Below are 17,269 nucleotides of genomic sequence, written 5' to 3' on the forward strand. Positions count from 1 at the left end.
GCTCTGTATCAGGTGTGGTGCTGCACACTTGTAATTCCAATGCTAAAGAGGCTCAGGTGAGCACATCTCATGCTTGAGGCCAGTGTGGGCTACGTAGGGAGATCCTGTCTCTAACAGCAACCACCCCAAATCCCTCAGTTCTGAGGGTCATATACACAGTCTTTGTTTCTTTGACAAGGGGTCTCACTAAGTAGCTCAGGCTGTTCTCAAACTCCTGATCCTTCTGCTTCTGCTTCCCTAGTGCTGGATTACAGATGTAGGCCACCTTGTCTGGCCCAAGAACTGAAAAGCTATACACAGGTAATTACTCTTCATTTGAGGCAATCCACTAAACTAGCTCCAGTTAAATAACTCCTAAGAGGGATGGGGTAAAAGTCAGATACGCTGCACATCTCTGCCTCTGCTTCCCAAGGGCTGGGATTAAAGGTGTGCGCCACCATGACTGGCTTATGCTGCATACTTAAAGCTTGCAAAGCTTCACACTAAAGTCTCACCTGTCTGAAAGAGTATCGGGAAGACCTAGTCTGGTGTCCCTAGTTAAGATCATCAAGGCAGGGGTCTAGAGACATGGCTCAGAGGTAAGGAACACTGGCTGTTCTTCCAGAGGATCTAGGGGGGTTCAGTTCTCAGCACCCACTCGGCAGGTTATGGCCATCTGTAACTCCAGTTCCAAGGGGCTCTGACACCCTCTTCTGGCCTCTGTGGGCACCAGGCAATGCACATGGTACACAGGCAAAACAGTCATAGACATAAAATAAAATAAAAAAGATTAACAAGGCAATGTAGATTTGCTATGGCTCGAGTAGACAGGAGGGGATCATTGGAAAAGAAACAAAAAGATAATCAAAAATAGTCTAACTGTGAACCATGGGGCATGAACCACGGGGCAAGCAGTCAGGACTGCTGAGGTGCATCAGCAGGGCCACGGGAGCTCACCTGTGTGGTGACTGTGTAGGCCACATAGGCGTTCATACCGTCCCCTGTGGGAGAACGAGAAGCAGGAGGGAGTTATGCTTTCAGTTAAAGAAAGGAAAGCGAATCCATAACATTCAACCAGAGACCATAAGCTACAGAAGCTATACATTAGAAGGGCTTATTTCATTTCCAGGCTTTATATTCAATCCTAAAATCTAGTTTTTCCTGTGCTTTGGGGGCCGTGTGGCACACATGCCCCTATGGATGCTGGCTGAGCCCCAGTTTGAGTTAGACAAGAGAGTCAGTCCCCTGTTCCAAAGCCAGGCTCCATTTATACCCTCCACAAAGCAGCACTGGATACTGACAATTCATCAGTTGTTACCATGCCAATATTTGGGCTGGTTACACACATCTGTCCAAAACCAAACAATTCGCTTGCTGTATAAAGCAGGAGAAGGGAGCGCCTGATGTAAAAGGAAACAGGCAGTTCTACCCGAGGCTAGCTCCAGGCCTGGTCTGCTCTTTCAGAGGTCCACCACTGGTGCTGGCAGACACTGACCTCTCTGATCCAGCCTGCTCACCCAGAGCAAAGGGCCTGGCAGGAAGACACTTGCACTGCCTGATGTCACAAAAATCTCCCTTTCCTGGAGGAATTATTTTTATGAAAAAGCCATTGACTGTTAAATAATCTGGGATTCAAGCAACTCTTTTTCTCTGTGGTAGTGTCCTGACCTAGACCACTTAGGGAGATAAAGGCACCATTGACTCTCTAAGCCTTGAAAAGACATATATTGGAACCCAGACAAAGTCCCAGTGCTGGATCAGGGGGGTTAGGGTTGGTTTTTTCCTCCCTTTCTTCCCTTGCCCCTGAGTCTTCCTGTCATGAAACACAGGAAAGCCTAGGCCAACAACCAGTTGCCTTTGCTTCTGATCTGATTCTGGAGTGAGGAGCCAAGGAGAAGGGGCAGAACTGGACCAGCAGGGTCAGACCCTGCAACATCATTTCCCTGCCATGGGAGGAAATGCTTGCACGCGCGCACACACACACACACACACACACACACACACACACACACACACACACAAGCTAGAAATTATACAGAAATAGAAGGCATACCTGTACTAGCTCACCAACTGCTACCAAAAAGGGTGTTGCAAAACAGGAGCTACAAGCTAAGCTGAAGAAATTACCTTGCACCGACTACCACCTTTAAAATACACAGAAACACAATATACTGCCTGATACTAAGGCTGTTTACCACTTTTTTTTTTTAATTAAAATGTCTCCAACCATAGAATAGTCATGTCTACTCCCATAATTTAGTAGCCACAGGAAGAAAACTCTAAGTGGCCATATGCACAGAGCACATTAGCCAAGCAGGGCCTCCAGATACTCTGCAGGGTATCTGGAGATACTTTCCAGCTAAGCATGTGTGGAGACAGGTGGTCAGCCAACAGTACAGGAGCCCTGAAAGTGGCCTAGTCCCACAACAGTCTGAAAATGCACACAGACTTCCTAAATAAGTTCCAAGTTGGAGATGGCATCTGCAAATTCCCAAGTCTCTAAAAAAGAATACCCTGGTAAAAGTGCAATTTTAATTAATGCAGGTGTGTGCTGGAATGAGAAACTCATGCGGACTAAACAGCCCCCACAAACTAAATATGCTGCCACAAAGATTGGGTCCTGATTAGGAAAATGTCTTAATTAATTGTTTTTTGTTTTGCTTTGGAATCAGTATGACAAAGAATATAAAATAAGGGGATGAAAGCTTAGCATTTAGAGTAATTTGAGTTAAAATTTGATTTGTGAGCTGTTTAAATTACTGTGGGGCCAGGTATGTCCCTCTAAATAAACTGTCTATACTTCATAACGTGACTATACTTGAAAATACTGTCTTCACAGATATAATGAAGATAAAGGAGGTCATTAGGGTGAGTCAAGCACAAGGTGATGGGTTAGGGCAACTCAGACAGGCATTCCTACAGGCTGATGATGTGGAGACACTTAGATTGACAGGGGACAGTGGTGACAATGTACTGATGCATCTTTAGGCCAAGGCACATCTGAGAAGACAGACAAGGGCTTTCCTTCCCTTCTGATTTCAAAGGAGCATGACCATGCCCACACCATGATTTCAGGCTTCCTGCCTGACTCAGAACTATGAGGAAATCTGTGGGTTTTGTTTTTGAGGTTTAAGTTTTCATTCTGTTGCCCAGGTTAGTCTCAAAATCACAGCACTCCTCCTGCCTCAGCATTCAAGTGCAAGAAGCAGAAAGTACAGGCGTGACAGTGGCTTAGTTTTTTTTTTTTTTAATAAATAATTTATTTTTATTTTCTGTTCATTGGTGTTTTGCCTGCATGTATGTCTCTGTGAAGGTGTCAGAAGCCCTGGAACTGTAGTGACAGAAAGCTGTGAGCTGCCATGTGGGTGGTAGGAATTGAACCTGGGTCCTCTGGAAGAACAGTCAGTGCTCTTAACCCCTGAACTATCTCTCCAGCCCGGTAGCTTACTTCTATTGGTTCTTTGCTACAGTAGCTCTAGGTAACTAACACACTCTCTCTCCTAGTTCAAAATCACAGCAGTCCAAACAATTAGTACCATTTGTAATTTGTATCTTTCTACTAAGGATTTAGGCAGCTAAGCTTAAAATTAAGGTGCTAAATATTCGTAGGCAAGAGATTTCCCGATTTGTAACCCAAAGCCCTGGTCCAACTGTCAAACTATGCCACACCCTGCTTAACAGGAGTGCTCTTTCCCTTGGCCCTCGCTTTCCTCTTCTGATAGGGAGGGGTCTAATACCCTGCTGGTGTAGCTGGGACTTGTGAGCTACCCACTGTAGGCACTGGGTCCTCTGCAAGAGCACTGAGTGCTTTTAATTGCTGCGTCACCTCTCCAGACCGTTTGCAGTTTGCTAATTCTTTTATTAATTAATTTTGCATTTGTATGTATGCATGAGGGAATGGCCATGCCTTGATACACCTGAGGAGGTCAGAAAACAACTTTCAGAGTGGGTTCTTTCCTTCCATATGTGGGCTCTGGGATCAAACTCAGGTTCTGAGGTTTGGCTGCAGATGCCCTCAGTAATCTTGGGGACCCCCTTTTGAATTTTTTTTTTAAGATTATACTTATATTTCACATTTCTGTTTTTTCTTCTTAAAGATAAGGAAAAAAAAAATCTAAGTAACATGCCTGAGAACGCTCTCTGGCCTCAGCATAGTTCAGGAAAGATGCTGATGAAGAATCTCACATCTGCTGGTTCAGCTATGTTGACAGCCATTCCCAAACTAGCTCGTCAGAGCCCACGGTAAGAGCATGAGTCCCAAGGACACTTACCGATCTTCTCAGGATCAGTGATACCAACTGTCAAATCAAACTGGTCCTCTTGTTCTTCCTCCTCCAGCTTTTAAAAGAAAAACCAAGAGTTGATATAAAGGCCAGACATCACAAAATGTTGAACACCTGCCAATATAACAAAGTAACGATGATCTTTCAGTGCCCACCTCTGTCCATTCCCAGTAACGCCAGTGAGCCAGTGCCTACAAGGTGAAGTTGCGAAGCAGTTGGCAGGTCCTTTCACATTGATCCCCTTAAACCCCTATTTTCACGATAATGAGTAATTATAGGATTTTTGGTAGACTTGGCCTCCTTTGGGGTAAACAGGGAGTCGGGAGGGGCTACATTACTGCATGTGAGAGCTTCACACAGTAAACAGAACCAGTGACCAGTGAAAGCCTTTATGCCATCCTCAGGGAACAGACACTGTCTAAGAATGAGTTCTCGTTTGGATTCTGGCTGCGCGTTAACTATAGGTCTTCTGCAGGGTTCAAATCCAGCTGAACCCCAGACTGGTAGCGCACAGTCCCGAAGATGGAGCGAGAAGACCGAGAGCGTATGTTCTCACCTCCTCATAGCTTGGCTGCATCTTAGGAGAGTCTGTGGCTTCTTGCGGAGAGTGAGAAATAAGCGTTTTGGCTGGCATCATCTTCTGATTATTTTGTGTGCTGTCCAGGGATAGTTCCACTGTGGCATCTAAAACAGTTGATATTTTAAAATGAGTCTCACTAATGGGGTTTTGAAGGCTGAACATTAGTCGTACAGGATGAGGCCCACAGGAGAAACAATAAGCACCCAGTATAACAGAAAACCAAGAGGTGAATAGTTTTTACATGAAGCAAAGGAAAGGACACTGAGGGGAGTGCTATTTTAGCACAGGTTTGGTAGAGCAAGCTCTCCCTTTCCTTTCCAGACACAACTGTTTTTGCTACCTTAGGCCAAAGAACCAGAAATCTAGCAAAAAAGACTCTACAGCCAAAATAATTTTACTCTTGGGAGTGGTCACTCAAAAACCTTACATGAAGCTCAGTTGTTCTTGTTTTCAGTTGTTCGTACAAGAGGATACCTTCGGTTATCTGCTTTACAAACAGCATGGCAGAACAGGCCAGTACATCAGAGGAAGCCTCAAGAAAAAAACCAACTAGAAAATACACAGTGCCACCCGAGAACAGCACAGCGATGTTGACAGTTCATGAGGTAGTCACAGCCATAGTTTAGCTACATGCTGGCAGATTAAGCTACAGTTTATAAATGCCACCAGGATGGGGAGAGGGCTCAGAAGACTGAAAACACTTCTGACCAGAGCAGCTTTTGGAGCAAAGACTCACACTTTAAGAGGCGCTGTGTTTGGAGATGACACCAGTGAGCAGGACAACTCGTTCTGTACGTGTTCTAGAGGAATGATTTTTAAAATAGAACTCTGTACCATTTTAGGCACTAAAATGTCTATTGTGGATGCACTTCTAATGTGGAGCAGTGAAGCTAGACATCCTAACCGATTTGTTTTTTTTCTCTCTAGTAAAGAAAAACATAAATATTCACTTGTGAGAAAGCTGCTTTCTTTTCTTTCTAGATTTTCACTGGGTTAGGCAGAGCCCAGAGACAGTTTTACTGTGCCGACCACTGAGTGTAAATCGTTTTTCAGAAGACCCTGCTGTGGGGGGCACAGAACAAGAAGCAGCACACAGATGACCATGTTAGGTTGTGAGGTCTTTTAAACAAATAGCCAGCTCAAGTTTGTACAGGAGATTCACTTTATGCAGGTTCAACATAACAGATTAAGTTCATAAATGACACATGTACTATTTATTGAAAAGCTCTGAGCTAACCTGGGTATGGTGGGATGTACTTGTGATCCTAGCATTCCAGCCAGGCCCAGGGCACAGACCTAAAATCTAGCTACGCAGGAGGCTGAGGCAAGGGGACTGATAATTCAAGATCCACTTGGGCAAGTTAGTGAGCTTTGTCTCAAATAATAATAAGAATCATCAACATCATCATAATAATAAATAATAAATAATGGCTGGTGTCCTGGCTAGTTTTTATGTCAACCTGACACAAGCAAAAGTCATCTAACAGGAGAGGAGGGAGCTCAATTGAAAAATGCCTCCATAAGATTGGGGTGTAGGCAAACCTGTAGGGTGTTTGCCTAATTAGGGATTGATATGAGCCAAATCCATTGTGGGTGTGGGTACACCTGGGCTGGTGAAAGCAAGTCATGAGAAGCAAGCCAGTAAACAACTCCACTCTATGGCCTCTGCATAGCTCTGCCTCTAGGTTCCTACCCTGTTTGATGATGGGCTGTGGTATGGAAGTGTAATCAAAGTAAACTCTTTCCTCCCTAAGTTCCTTTTGGTGTGGTGTTTCATCACACAGCAACAGAAACCTTAACTTAAACCGCTGGGGACCTAATTCTGTGAAAGGGCACTTACCTATGTGAGGACCTAGGATCCATCCCCAGTACCATGAAAAGAAATTCCTAAGGAGCTGAAGTAGGATAAAAGAATGAGGCCATCCTGGGCTATATAAAAGGACCCTGTCTCATCTTGGCATGGTGTAATCCAAGCTTCATGCTAAAACCTCAGACTTGGGAGGCTGAGGCAGAAAGACTGCCATGAGTTTGAAGCTAGCCTAGGCCACAAAGTGAGGAGGGAAAGGGGGAAATGAGAAAAATATCAATCAATCTATCTATCTATCTATCTATCTATCTATCTATCTATCTATCTATCTATCTAGAGAAAGGGAGAGGGAGAGAGAGATCTCAAGAAAGCCAACTAGGCCAACCTGAGCTATACAGTAGAATTCTGTCTCAAACCAAACCAGAGGGTGAGGCTGTAGCTCAGTGGTAGAGTACTTACATGCTCAAAGGTCCTGGATTCAATCTTCAGAATGAAAATAGAACTAAAGTATCTAGAGTTTGCTAGAGTAATAGTAAAAGCCTTTTGAAAAGCTGAGAATTTCCTATTGAAATCACTATGAGATGCCAAAAATTTTAAGTATGCCTATGCATGGGCTTCTTTCTTTTACCTTGCTAACAAGAAAATATTTGAAAAAACTTTGGGATCTAGAAGGTCCAACTCACACTATGGTAATCTTACAGAAGGAAAATCTGAGCTTTAAATTTCCAGTCAGTATTCGTTGACTGTGAACACCTAAGAACAAACTACAGTCCTAAACATATGTCTCATAGTAGACATTTCTTTCTTAGTGGTGAGGCAGCAGCTGGCTGCTGTGGTGCTGGCAGGGGTGACATAAACCAAAACGACTGCTGAGAGAATCTGTAAAATCTCTACACTCCTGGAGAAAGCCAATCACAGGGCTAACTGTGGCACTAAGACTTCAGGTTTGGTAAGGCAAGATCACATACATGTCAAAGTCTCAAACACAGAAAGTTTACCTTCTCCTCACTGTGCTACAGTAAAGGCAATCCATTATTTATATTTTATTATTTTTCTTTTATCCACACTCTCCCTCACCCAAAAAATAAAAAGTAAAAAAAAAAAAACTATGACCACCAGAATGCATCGCATGCATATTAAAGTTTCAGAGACCAAGTAAAGTAGAAAATCTAAATATTTATATTCTTCAAGCCTCTTTTTCTCTTCAAGGTCTTTAGATCGCCCACCTCGTAGAGGGCTCTCAGGATCTTATCCTTTAGTCTTGTCTCTTTCCTTACTATTCTCTGCTCCTAAACCTCACCCACACAGCAGTTTCCATTTCCACCTCCAGGAACAGGACCCATACCTGTATCTATAGCTCTCTCTCTCTTTGGCTTTGTTTTTATAGACAGGGTCTTACTAGAACTTATAAAGATCCTCCTGCCTCAGCCTCCTGAGTCCTGGGATCACACGTTTGAGTCATCAAACATAGTTGTACAATTCTTTCTTTCCCCAGACAGGCCATGTCATCTCTGTATTTTCCTTTATATTCAAGTTTAAAATATTAAAATGTAAACAAACTTTCACCTTTTCCTCTATTGTAGTCCACCTACCAGTCTCTCTGTCTCTATCCTTCATGGTTCTAAGGGCTGGGTATGGTGGCCATGTCTGTAATTCTGACACTTGGAAAACAGAGACACAGTCACAAGGTTGAGGACAGCCTAGTCCACACAGCAAATTCCAGGTTGGCAAAGGCTACATAAGACAGTATATCAAATTAATTAAATAAGGTCAAAAGTGATATCATGTACCTGTAATCCCAGCTATTTGAAAAACTGAGGCAGGAGGATTGTCAGTTCTAAGCCAATTTACACAGAGAGGTGACACATCTTAAAAGTGTAGAGCTCAAAAAAAAAAAAAAAAAAAAAAGTGTAGAGCTCAGGAACCTCATACTCTTGTTTCTGTGATATAGCACTTCTGTATTCCCATGACCCCATTTCTAATATTTAATTCATGTTTTCAAAATTAGATTGTTTGTTTGTTTAGGGTTTATTTTATTTTATTTTATCAGTTTTTCTCCAGATAGGGTTTCTTTGTGTGTAGCCCTAGATGTCCTGGAATCACTCAGTAGACCAGGCTGGCCTTGAACTCACAGAGATCTACCTGCCTCTGCCTCCAAAGTGCTGGGATTAAAGGTGAACACCACCACTGTTGTAATTTTTTTTTTTTTTTGAGACAAGGTCTCATTTAGACCATGCTAGCCTTGAACTTGCTAGGTAGACAAGAAGGACCTTGGATTCCCTGATATCTTCCTGCTTTCACCTCCCAAGTGCTGACTCCCAAGACACAGACTCTACTGGGCTGTGATTTAACTTGCAAACTCATGCATATGTATGGTGGTTTTCTTTAATAACTCATAACTTAATATGGATGAATAGAAGGTGCCTAAATTTTGAGTCTCTACTTGCCTGCAAAGAGATCCTGTGGCTCTTGGTCTTGTTCCTCATGGATCCCATTTTCTTTGGAACCATTTTTGATAGGAAAAGGGGAGATGGTTTTCTTTGGAGACTGAGGCTTACTCTGAAAACAAAAAGATACTTTCAATAAAACAGAACAAACCTGGCCTATCTAGAAAGTGACTGTGGCGTCTCTTTGCTCCCACAGGCATTTAGAGGAAGACAGCCTTGCTAGTTAGCCAGCTCAGTAAGCAGCAAATCATTGCTAGCTGAGAATGCTGCTGCTCAGGTGACCACACAGACTCAGGGTTAATTTTTATAATCAATGTCTCGCTGGAATATGATTACCCTAAACCACATGACACAACATGGGTATGAACACACAGAGATAATTTTTAAAAAGTCTGTCCCAGTGCACCTATTTCTCAGCTGATGACCTTTTGTATTTCAAGTGCTGATGGTATATTCTAGTGACAAGGACACCACAGTGGAGTTCAGAATTCAATCCCAGGCTTCCTTTGTAGTGGTGGCTAAACTGAAGCTTTAGACATTCCTAACCCACTTGACAGACACAGGGAGACATAACTTTCTATCTAATGCTGCTTATAAACATGGTTCAGTTTTTTCATCTGGAACTTACATAGATAAAAATTTTAGCTACACTCAATGGTAGGATGAAGAATAAACCCAGTCATGCTTGGCCTAATAGACACATAGTGAAAAGCCAGTTGGTCCTTGGCTTTTCTTAAAAGCTCAGTGCAGATCACAAACAAGGAGGGATAGGGCGGCTCCCATGGCCGGTACCACAGTGAACAAAGGCGGATTGTGCGGCACATTACAGAAAGCCAGCTTATGCCACTGCAGGGTTTTGAAGCCAGACCCTGCGGCCAAGTCAGTTAAAAGACCTGACTTGAGGAACTTTTCATAAAACATTCCCTTAACAAATCTGAGCGAGTTTGTTCCTTGGACAGGCCTTTTCCGACCCAAAAGAACAAAGTAAAAGGACAGATCTTTTAGGATACTCTCTGGGTCTGTCATGTAAACAGCTTCCTTACCATACTGGGTTTTCCCTTTCCAGTAAATAAAATTTGAACTGCATGTGGCTTGTGTTAGCAATCATGCCTTTCCTGCACTGTTTCAGTGCTAATGAAGTTGGGCGGTAGCAGCTCACTAACTGGTCACAGACAGTGGGCCCTCCTCCAGCTGCTCCCAAGCACAAAGAACAAAACAGTGCCATCCATTTGCCTGGAAATCTCATGACCTTCTTGTTTTTTAGTAGCTGAGTAGTATTTCACTGTGTAGATACAGTTTCTGCATCCATTCTTCCCTTGAGGAACACCTAGGTTGTTTCCAGATTCTGGCTATTACAAATAAAGCTGTAATATAGCTGAGGAATATAGCTGAGGAAGGTAACCCAAAAACAGAAAGACAGGCATGGTATACACTCACTAATAAGTGGATATTAACTGTATAATATAGGACAGCCATCTACAGCCAGGAGGACCCTAGGGAGGATGCTTAAATCTCATTCAGAATGGCAAACAGGATAGACACCAGAAGCAGTGGAAGAGAGGAAACAAGATGGGCTCCTACTATAGAGGGTCCTCACTGAAGTAGATGCTGAGCCAAACTTTGGGCAGAGTATAGGGAGTCTTATGGAAGAAGAAGGGGGTGGGGATGGAGGTTCATGGAGGGAAAAGAAGCCCTCAAGGACACTAACAAAGCTAAAGGATCTAAGCCAAGGGGGTCCGCAGAGACTGATGCACCAACCGAGGACCATGCATGGAGAGGACCTAGATCCCCTGCTCAGATATGACCGATTGGCAGCTCAGTCTCTATGTGGATTTCTAAGTGAGGGAAGCAGGGGTTGCCTCTGTCATGCCTGCTCTTTGATCACTTGCCCCTGGTGATGCAGCCTTGCCAGGCCATGGAGGAAGAGGATCCAGGCAGTCCTGATGAGACTTGATAAGCTATGGGCAGATGGCAGAGGAGAACTCTCCTTCTCAGTCGAGCTGGGGAAGGGGATGGGGGAAAGAGGGGATGGTGGGACCGGGAGGAGTTAAGGGAGGGGTCTTTAATCAGGATATATAATGAATAAATTGTAAAAAAAGTTAAAATTAAAAAAAAAAACAATTACTTCTGAGAAGACAAAGAAACAGAATGAAAACTAGCACTTCCTGCCTCAAATACAGCTGGCCACCTCCCTATACAACCGCTCCCTTCCTTCACTCTCACTCAGTGTTGTCTTAGAAGCCACTTCTTTCTCACGGGCACCAGCCCTCTTCAGATAGAGAGCCCAGAGAGACTAAAATCAGTAGACACCGAGGACAGGGTCCACTAAAGGGAAACCAAAGCCGGATGAAAGACCCTGTAGGAACTTGGTTTTTAAGAACACTTAGAAGCATCTGTCCCTGTGGTGTGCAGATGAATAAAGGCAGCTCTCCACTTCTGACCTTGCGTCTGATTTCGGAAGGTCTGAGATGAAGCCTGTTCTATGAGACAGCAGTTTGTCCTCTGTCTGCTAATCAAGCTACAGATCCAGATGAATAAGCAGGAGACACCTGCTCTCTCCTCCACCCACCCATGGCAAGCCTGGATGATAAGTTTGGTGGAATTTGTGATTGAATCAAGATTTGTGCTGTCAGTGAGCTAGATAACAAGCACCTGTGGGAACAGAAAACTCTCACAGATCCCCTGGGGCCCACGCCCAACCACCCATGGCTGAGCACTAAGACAGGAAGATAGTTGCTACACTGTTAACTCTGATCTTAATCTGTAGCTCTTGTGTAACAGTACACACACACACACACACACACACACACACACACACACACACATAAACTGTATAAACATCTTTTTTTCAGGGCTGGGGAGACAGTTCACTGGGTGAAGTGCTGACCACACAGGCATGAGGGCCCAACTTCAGATTCTCAGTACACACTTAAAAAGCTAAGTGCAATGAGGAGCAGAAACAAGAGGATCTTGGGGGCTTGCTGGTCAGTCTAGCCAACTGGTGAGCTCCAGAGCTTTCATTTAAATGGTGGAGAGGAAAGCTGTGTGCAGGCCTTTAATCCCAGCACTCTGGAGGCAGAGGCAGGCAGACCTCTGTGAGTTTGAGACAGTTTGGTCTACAGAGTGTGCTCCAGGACAGCCACGGCTGCACAATGAGACCCTGTCTCAAAAATAAAAGAAAATAAAATGAAATAAAAAGTGGGAAGTGACAGAGAAAGGTGTGTAGATGCCATTAACTTCTGGCATTCACAGTGTACACACATACACACAAAATATTTTAAATTTATTTTCAGTTGATTTGTGTTGACACTAAACAAACTAATCTTACTGAGTAAAACCCACTGCACAGCCTTCATAGCATAATAATGCTGTCAAGTTTAACTTATAACTACCACCACCAACAAAAAAAAAATCGAGCCCTTTGAACAAAGTCACAAAAAAAAAAAAAAGCAAAACAACAAAACTTTGGGTCTTATTATATAGCCCACACTATTCTTGAACTCACAGCCCTCCTGCTACTATCTCCCAAGTGCTGAGGTGACATGTGCATGCCACTAAACTGGGCCAGAACCACTTTTTAAAGAAGAGGAGGACATATTCGTGGTCTCTCCACAGTATGGGGGGGGGGGGGGGGAGGGAGACAAGGCTTCTGTGAGATAGGTCTACAATGGATTGTCATCAAAATACAACCTGCCCAGGCCAACAAAATTTTCTGTACAGTATGTCTAAGGTTAAAAGCTAACTCAAAAATTTTAAGATCATTTTTATTTTGTATGTGTGTGTTGGTTTGTGCTTTGAGTTTAGAGTCTGTGGCAGCCAAAGGCATTAGTTACCCCATAAGGATTCTGGAAACCAAATTCAGATCCTCTGCAAAAGCAGTATCCTCAGGGGCTGGAGAGATGGCTCAGGGGTTAGAAGCACTGGCTGCTCTTCCAGGGGTTAGAAGCACTGGCTGCTCTTCCAGAGGACCCAGGTTCAGTTCCCAGCACCTACATGGCAGCTCACAACTGTCTGTAATTCCTTCCAGGGGATCCAACATCTTCACAGACATACATGCTGAACACCAATATGCATATAATAAAAAAATAAATTATTAAAAAAGCGCAGTATTCTGTCTCTCAACATTTATTTACTTATTTATTAATTACACAATGTTCTGCTTGCATGTGTGCCTGCATGCCAGAAGAGGGAACCAGATATCATTATAGATGGTTGGAAGGCACCATGTGGTTGCCAGGAATTGAACTCAGAGCCTCTGGAAGAGCAGCCAGTGATCTTAACCTCTGAGCCGTCTCTCCAGCCCCAGTATCTACTCTTACCCCGTACGCAATCTTGCCAGCCTCCAAAAACTAACTTTTGTGTTAAGGTTTTGTTTGCTTGTTTTAAGAAAGCCAATCCTGAACAGGTTCCAGGATAAACTTACTTTTGGAGAAGAGACACATATTACACTGAATGGCAGAACCAACAGTAATGCTTTATAGACCATACTTTTAAGACTTTTTAGTAAGCAGGAATGGTAACATGTCCCTGTGATCCAGTGGTTCTCAACCTTCCTAGTGCTGCAACCCTTTAGTATAGTTCCTCATGTGTCAGTAATCCCCCCAACCATGAAATTATTTTTGCTGCTACTTCACAACTGTAATTTTGCTACTGCTATGAGTTGTAATGTAAATACCTGATATGTGGGATATCTGATATGCGACCCCTGTGAAAGGGCTGTTTGACTCCCGAAGAGGTTGTAAGCTGTCCTGTCATCCCAACATTCAGAGGGATAAGGTAGGAGGACAGCAAGTTCAAGCTCAGACTGAACTACTTGGAAAGATGCTGTTTCAAAACTATTTCAGCTCCTTGGTGTAAGTTACAGTTACCCATCAGTTGAAAGAGGAAGCTTTCCTTGGCAACAGATGAAAACTGTAGTTATAGTACATAAAGCCAGGGAACTGTCGTGCCTATCTCCTCTTGCTCTTTTTATATGAAAGCAACATTCTCTTTAGTCAGCAGACAGAGTTCCTAGCTACGACATCCGACACCCGCGTTCTCCTTCTGGCTGTTAATTCTAGCAGGTGGTTCCCCTGATACGCCTGTCTAAAAGCTCCTGCTTATTACAATAAGAGCAGGGAAACAGGTCAATGATCTTGTAGGAAGAGGGCACTTTTATTTAGAGCAAATGAGTATTTTTCTTTTTTTTTGTTTTTTTGAGACAGGATTTTTCAGTGCAGCCTTGGTTTTGTAGACCAGGCTGGCCTCGAATTCAGAGAGATCCAAAAGCCTCTGCCTCCCCAGTGCTGGGACTAAAGAGTGCACTACCACTCGCGGCTCAACTGTTTATGTTTAAACAAGGAACAGCCTTAAATTCTCAGGCATAGGCCATTAGCATGATTTAGAAAGCCAGGTGTGGGCTCCCTGAGCTCATTCGGTCAGTCTGGACTGAAAACCACTGCTGGGATTCTGGGTAACTTCCTTTGAGGTTAGCAGTTGTGATTCTTCTTCTTGTTGCTTAACTGCTCTTTGCTCCACATAGGACCTATGAATCATATTTAAGAGACCTCAAACGCGTCTGTCGAGACTCTCAACTGGGGCTGGAAAGATGTCTTGTCTGCCTCTAAGCCTGATGACAAGAGCCCTCCACGGCGAAAGGAGAGACTTGACCCCTGAAAGTCGTCCTGACCTCCACATGTGGGCAATGGGATGCACACACGTGTGCGTCCACATATAAATAAACGGGATAAAGTTAGGCAACTGCATTTTAAAACCCACAATTGTGCTTACAGGCCCAACCCAAGTGAAACACTGAGGCGATATGGCTTTTGGAGGAATAAAGTACTTATTTTTTAGGACAATGAGTCTAACTGAGCAAGGCTAAGGAGCCAAGGAACTGTGAAATTGCACAGCTCCAACGCAGCAAGAACAGTGAGGACTAAGCTGGTTCTGGAGCTACACCCATGAAACAGGCAGGCAGTCTTTAAACGTTCCCGGAAGCCCCTGGCAGGAAATGCTGCTCCCTCTGCCAACTTCAGCAAAAATGGAGAAATAAGTGAGATGGTATTACCATATTCTTACTAGTAGTAACAAAGTATCACAAATTCAACAGTTTTAACAGTGCAAATTCATCATTCTTTAGTCTTATCAGGGTCCATATAGGGAGCATCAGGCAAAAGTCAAGATGCCAATGGGGTTGCCTTCCTTTTTCAAAGTGTACAAATCTGTAGATGACTCCTCTCCCAGAATCTTTTTTGCTTGTGTGTGTGTGTGTGTGTGTGTGTGTGTGTGTGCCAGAGTCTCTCTATGTAGCCTTGGCTGTCCTAGAACTCGCTTTCTAGACCAGGCTGGCCTCAAATTCACAGAGATCCATCTGCCTCTGCCTCCCGAGTGTGAAATTAAAGGTGTGCGCCACTACATCCCAGCCTCCAGAATCATGTTTAACAGTGACCAACATCTGTACTTGGGAAAACGAACATTTTGTGTCAGTTGGAATATGGGTGAATCTTACTCTACAAACTGGGTAAAGAAGTGGTTAATTTAAATAATTCATAGTATTATCTTTTCTCATAGCTTTAAGAGGACCCTCCCACTCCCCCATGCCTTGGGCCTCAAGAGCCACAGAACTTATCTTTGAACTTGGATAGGAATAAAATTACCATTGTATTTTCCCTAACTTCTGGCTCAAATGCACATTAAGTGGTTTCTGTTCTGTTTTGAAGTGCTAGGAATAGAACTTGGACTCTTACCTGTGGGAGGCAAGCACTTCACCAGTGAGCCACAAGCCTCAGCCCAACAGTAGGTATTTTTGTATGATGCAATTGCAACAAATACTGAAGTATCATTTGTGCTTATCTTTATTTAAAATTTGTGGTAGTTATATGTATTTCTGTATTTATTATTTAAATCATCAAAAAGGATATGCTAAGCTATATGAAGTGTGGTGCTTCATTCTTAGAAGCACAGCATTTGAGGAATCGGAGGCAGGAGGAATGTCCTGAGTTCAAGGCCAGCTTGAGCTGTACAGTGAAACCCTGTTTCAAAAAACAAAGACAGAGCAGTACATGTTACTAGTATAAATGGTTTCATTTGTAAGCTTATATATTTTCTGTATTAAAGTATTTTGTTTTAGCTGTGCATGGTGACACATGCCTGTAATCCCAGCACTCAGGGAGGCAGAGGCAGGCAAATCCCTGTGAGTTTGAGGCCAGCCTGGTCTACAAAGTGAGTCCAGGATACCCAAGCTACATAGAGAAACCTTGTCTTGGAAAAAAAAAAAAGGTTTGAGAATGGGTCTACAAAGTGAGTCCATACACACAAAAAAAGGTAAAGGACTTCTGAACTAGAGAGTATCAGAGTAAATGAAAAAAAAAAAAAAAAAAAAAAAAGGTATTCTGGAAGGGTGGAGAAAATGAGCCTGAAGTTGAGCATTTTGCTAGTTAAGGAAGATCACAAACAAGGCCATTGGAGATCTCAGAGTAAAAAAGCTGCTGTGATCAGCTAAAAGGAGACTTGCAGACTTTCGGCTCCACTTCATGCTGTAATTCCTTTTCCTCACTTTTCCTCAAACCAATCACCCCTGGGTTGGGAAAATTACAGGAGGATAAGAGCACTGAAGGGTGGATTAGCTCCTCCAAGGAAAAGGCACACCCAGATCAAATCTGTCCTGAAGAGAGTGAAGAAGCACCAGCTGGCTATCTGACTAAGCAAAGCCAGAGCCAGAAACAGTTGAGCAACAGGGTTTTTCTGGAGATGAGGTACTTGTGGCTACTTTCTGCAGCAGCTACCCATGATTTATTCATGCCAAAAGTTACTTTACAGTGCTGAGAAGCTTTGAGGACCAAGGGAGAGAAATTACAGTGTTCTTTTTCCTCTCCCCGCTCCCAACCTTGCCAGCTGCCAACAGCAAAGTCATGACAGCTGCCCTGACATGGAGTAAGCCGAGAGGCTGAAGCTCCCTCCAGACCAGAAGTGTGGCTGCAGCCTTTGTTATTTCTCAGATGCTCCATATGCCAAGTCTATATAAATCTAGGTTGGATTCTTATTAGTCATCTTGAAAAGTCTCCTCTCTTTCCCCACAAGTAGTTTCTAACTAGTTCCTCTATAATGCTGAAAACTAGGTGAACTGCCAGAACAATTTAATCTCACACACACACACACACACACACACACACACACACACACACACACACAC

The 17,269-nt window shown here is 43.4% G+C and overlaps 1 protein-coding gene across 1 annotated transcript in view; it reads right to left on the reverse strand.

Annotated features, from left to right (window-relative positions):
* Positions 1-17,269, reverse strand: part of Snx1 (sorting nexin 1) — a 35,978-nt gene that overhangs the window by 12,762 nt on the left and 5,947 nt on the right. Inside the window, exons 2-5 of the mRNA XM_055597750.1 lie at positions 9,097-9,208; positions 4,819-4,946; positions 4,251-4,317; positions 937-980 (exon numbers count right to left, since the gene is read on the reverse strand). Of these exons, the coding sequence (XP_055453725.1) occupies positions 937-980; positions 4,251-4,317; positions 4,819-4,946; positions 9,097-9,208 (351 nt within the window). The remainder of the gene's footprint in view (positions 1-936; positions 981-4,250; positions 4,318-4,818; positions 4,947-9,096; positions 9,209-17,269) is intronic.

This window comes from Psammomys obesus, unplaced genomic scaffold (assembly GCF_907164565.1).
Source record: "Psammomys obesus unplaced genomic scaffold, mPsaObe1.curated_primary_1811, whole genome shotgun sequence".
NCBI classification, from domain to species: Eukaryota; Metazoa; Chordata; class Mammalia; order Rodentia; family Muridae; genus Psammomys; species Psammomys obesus.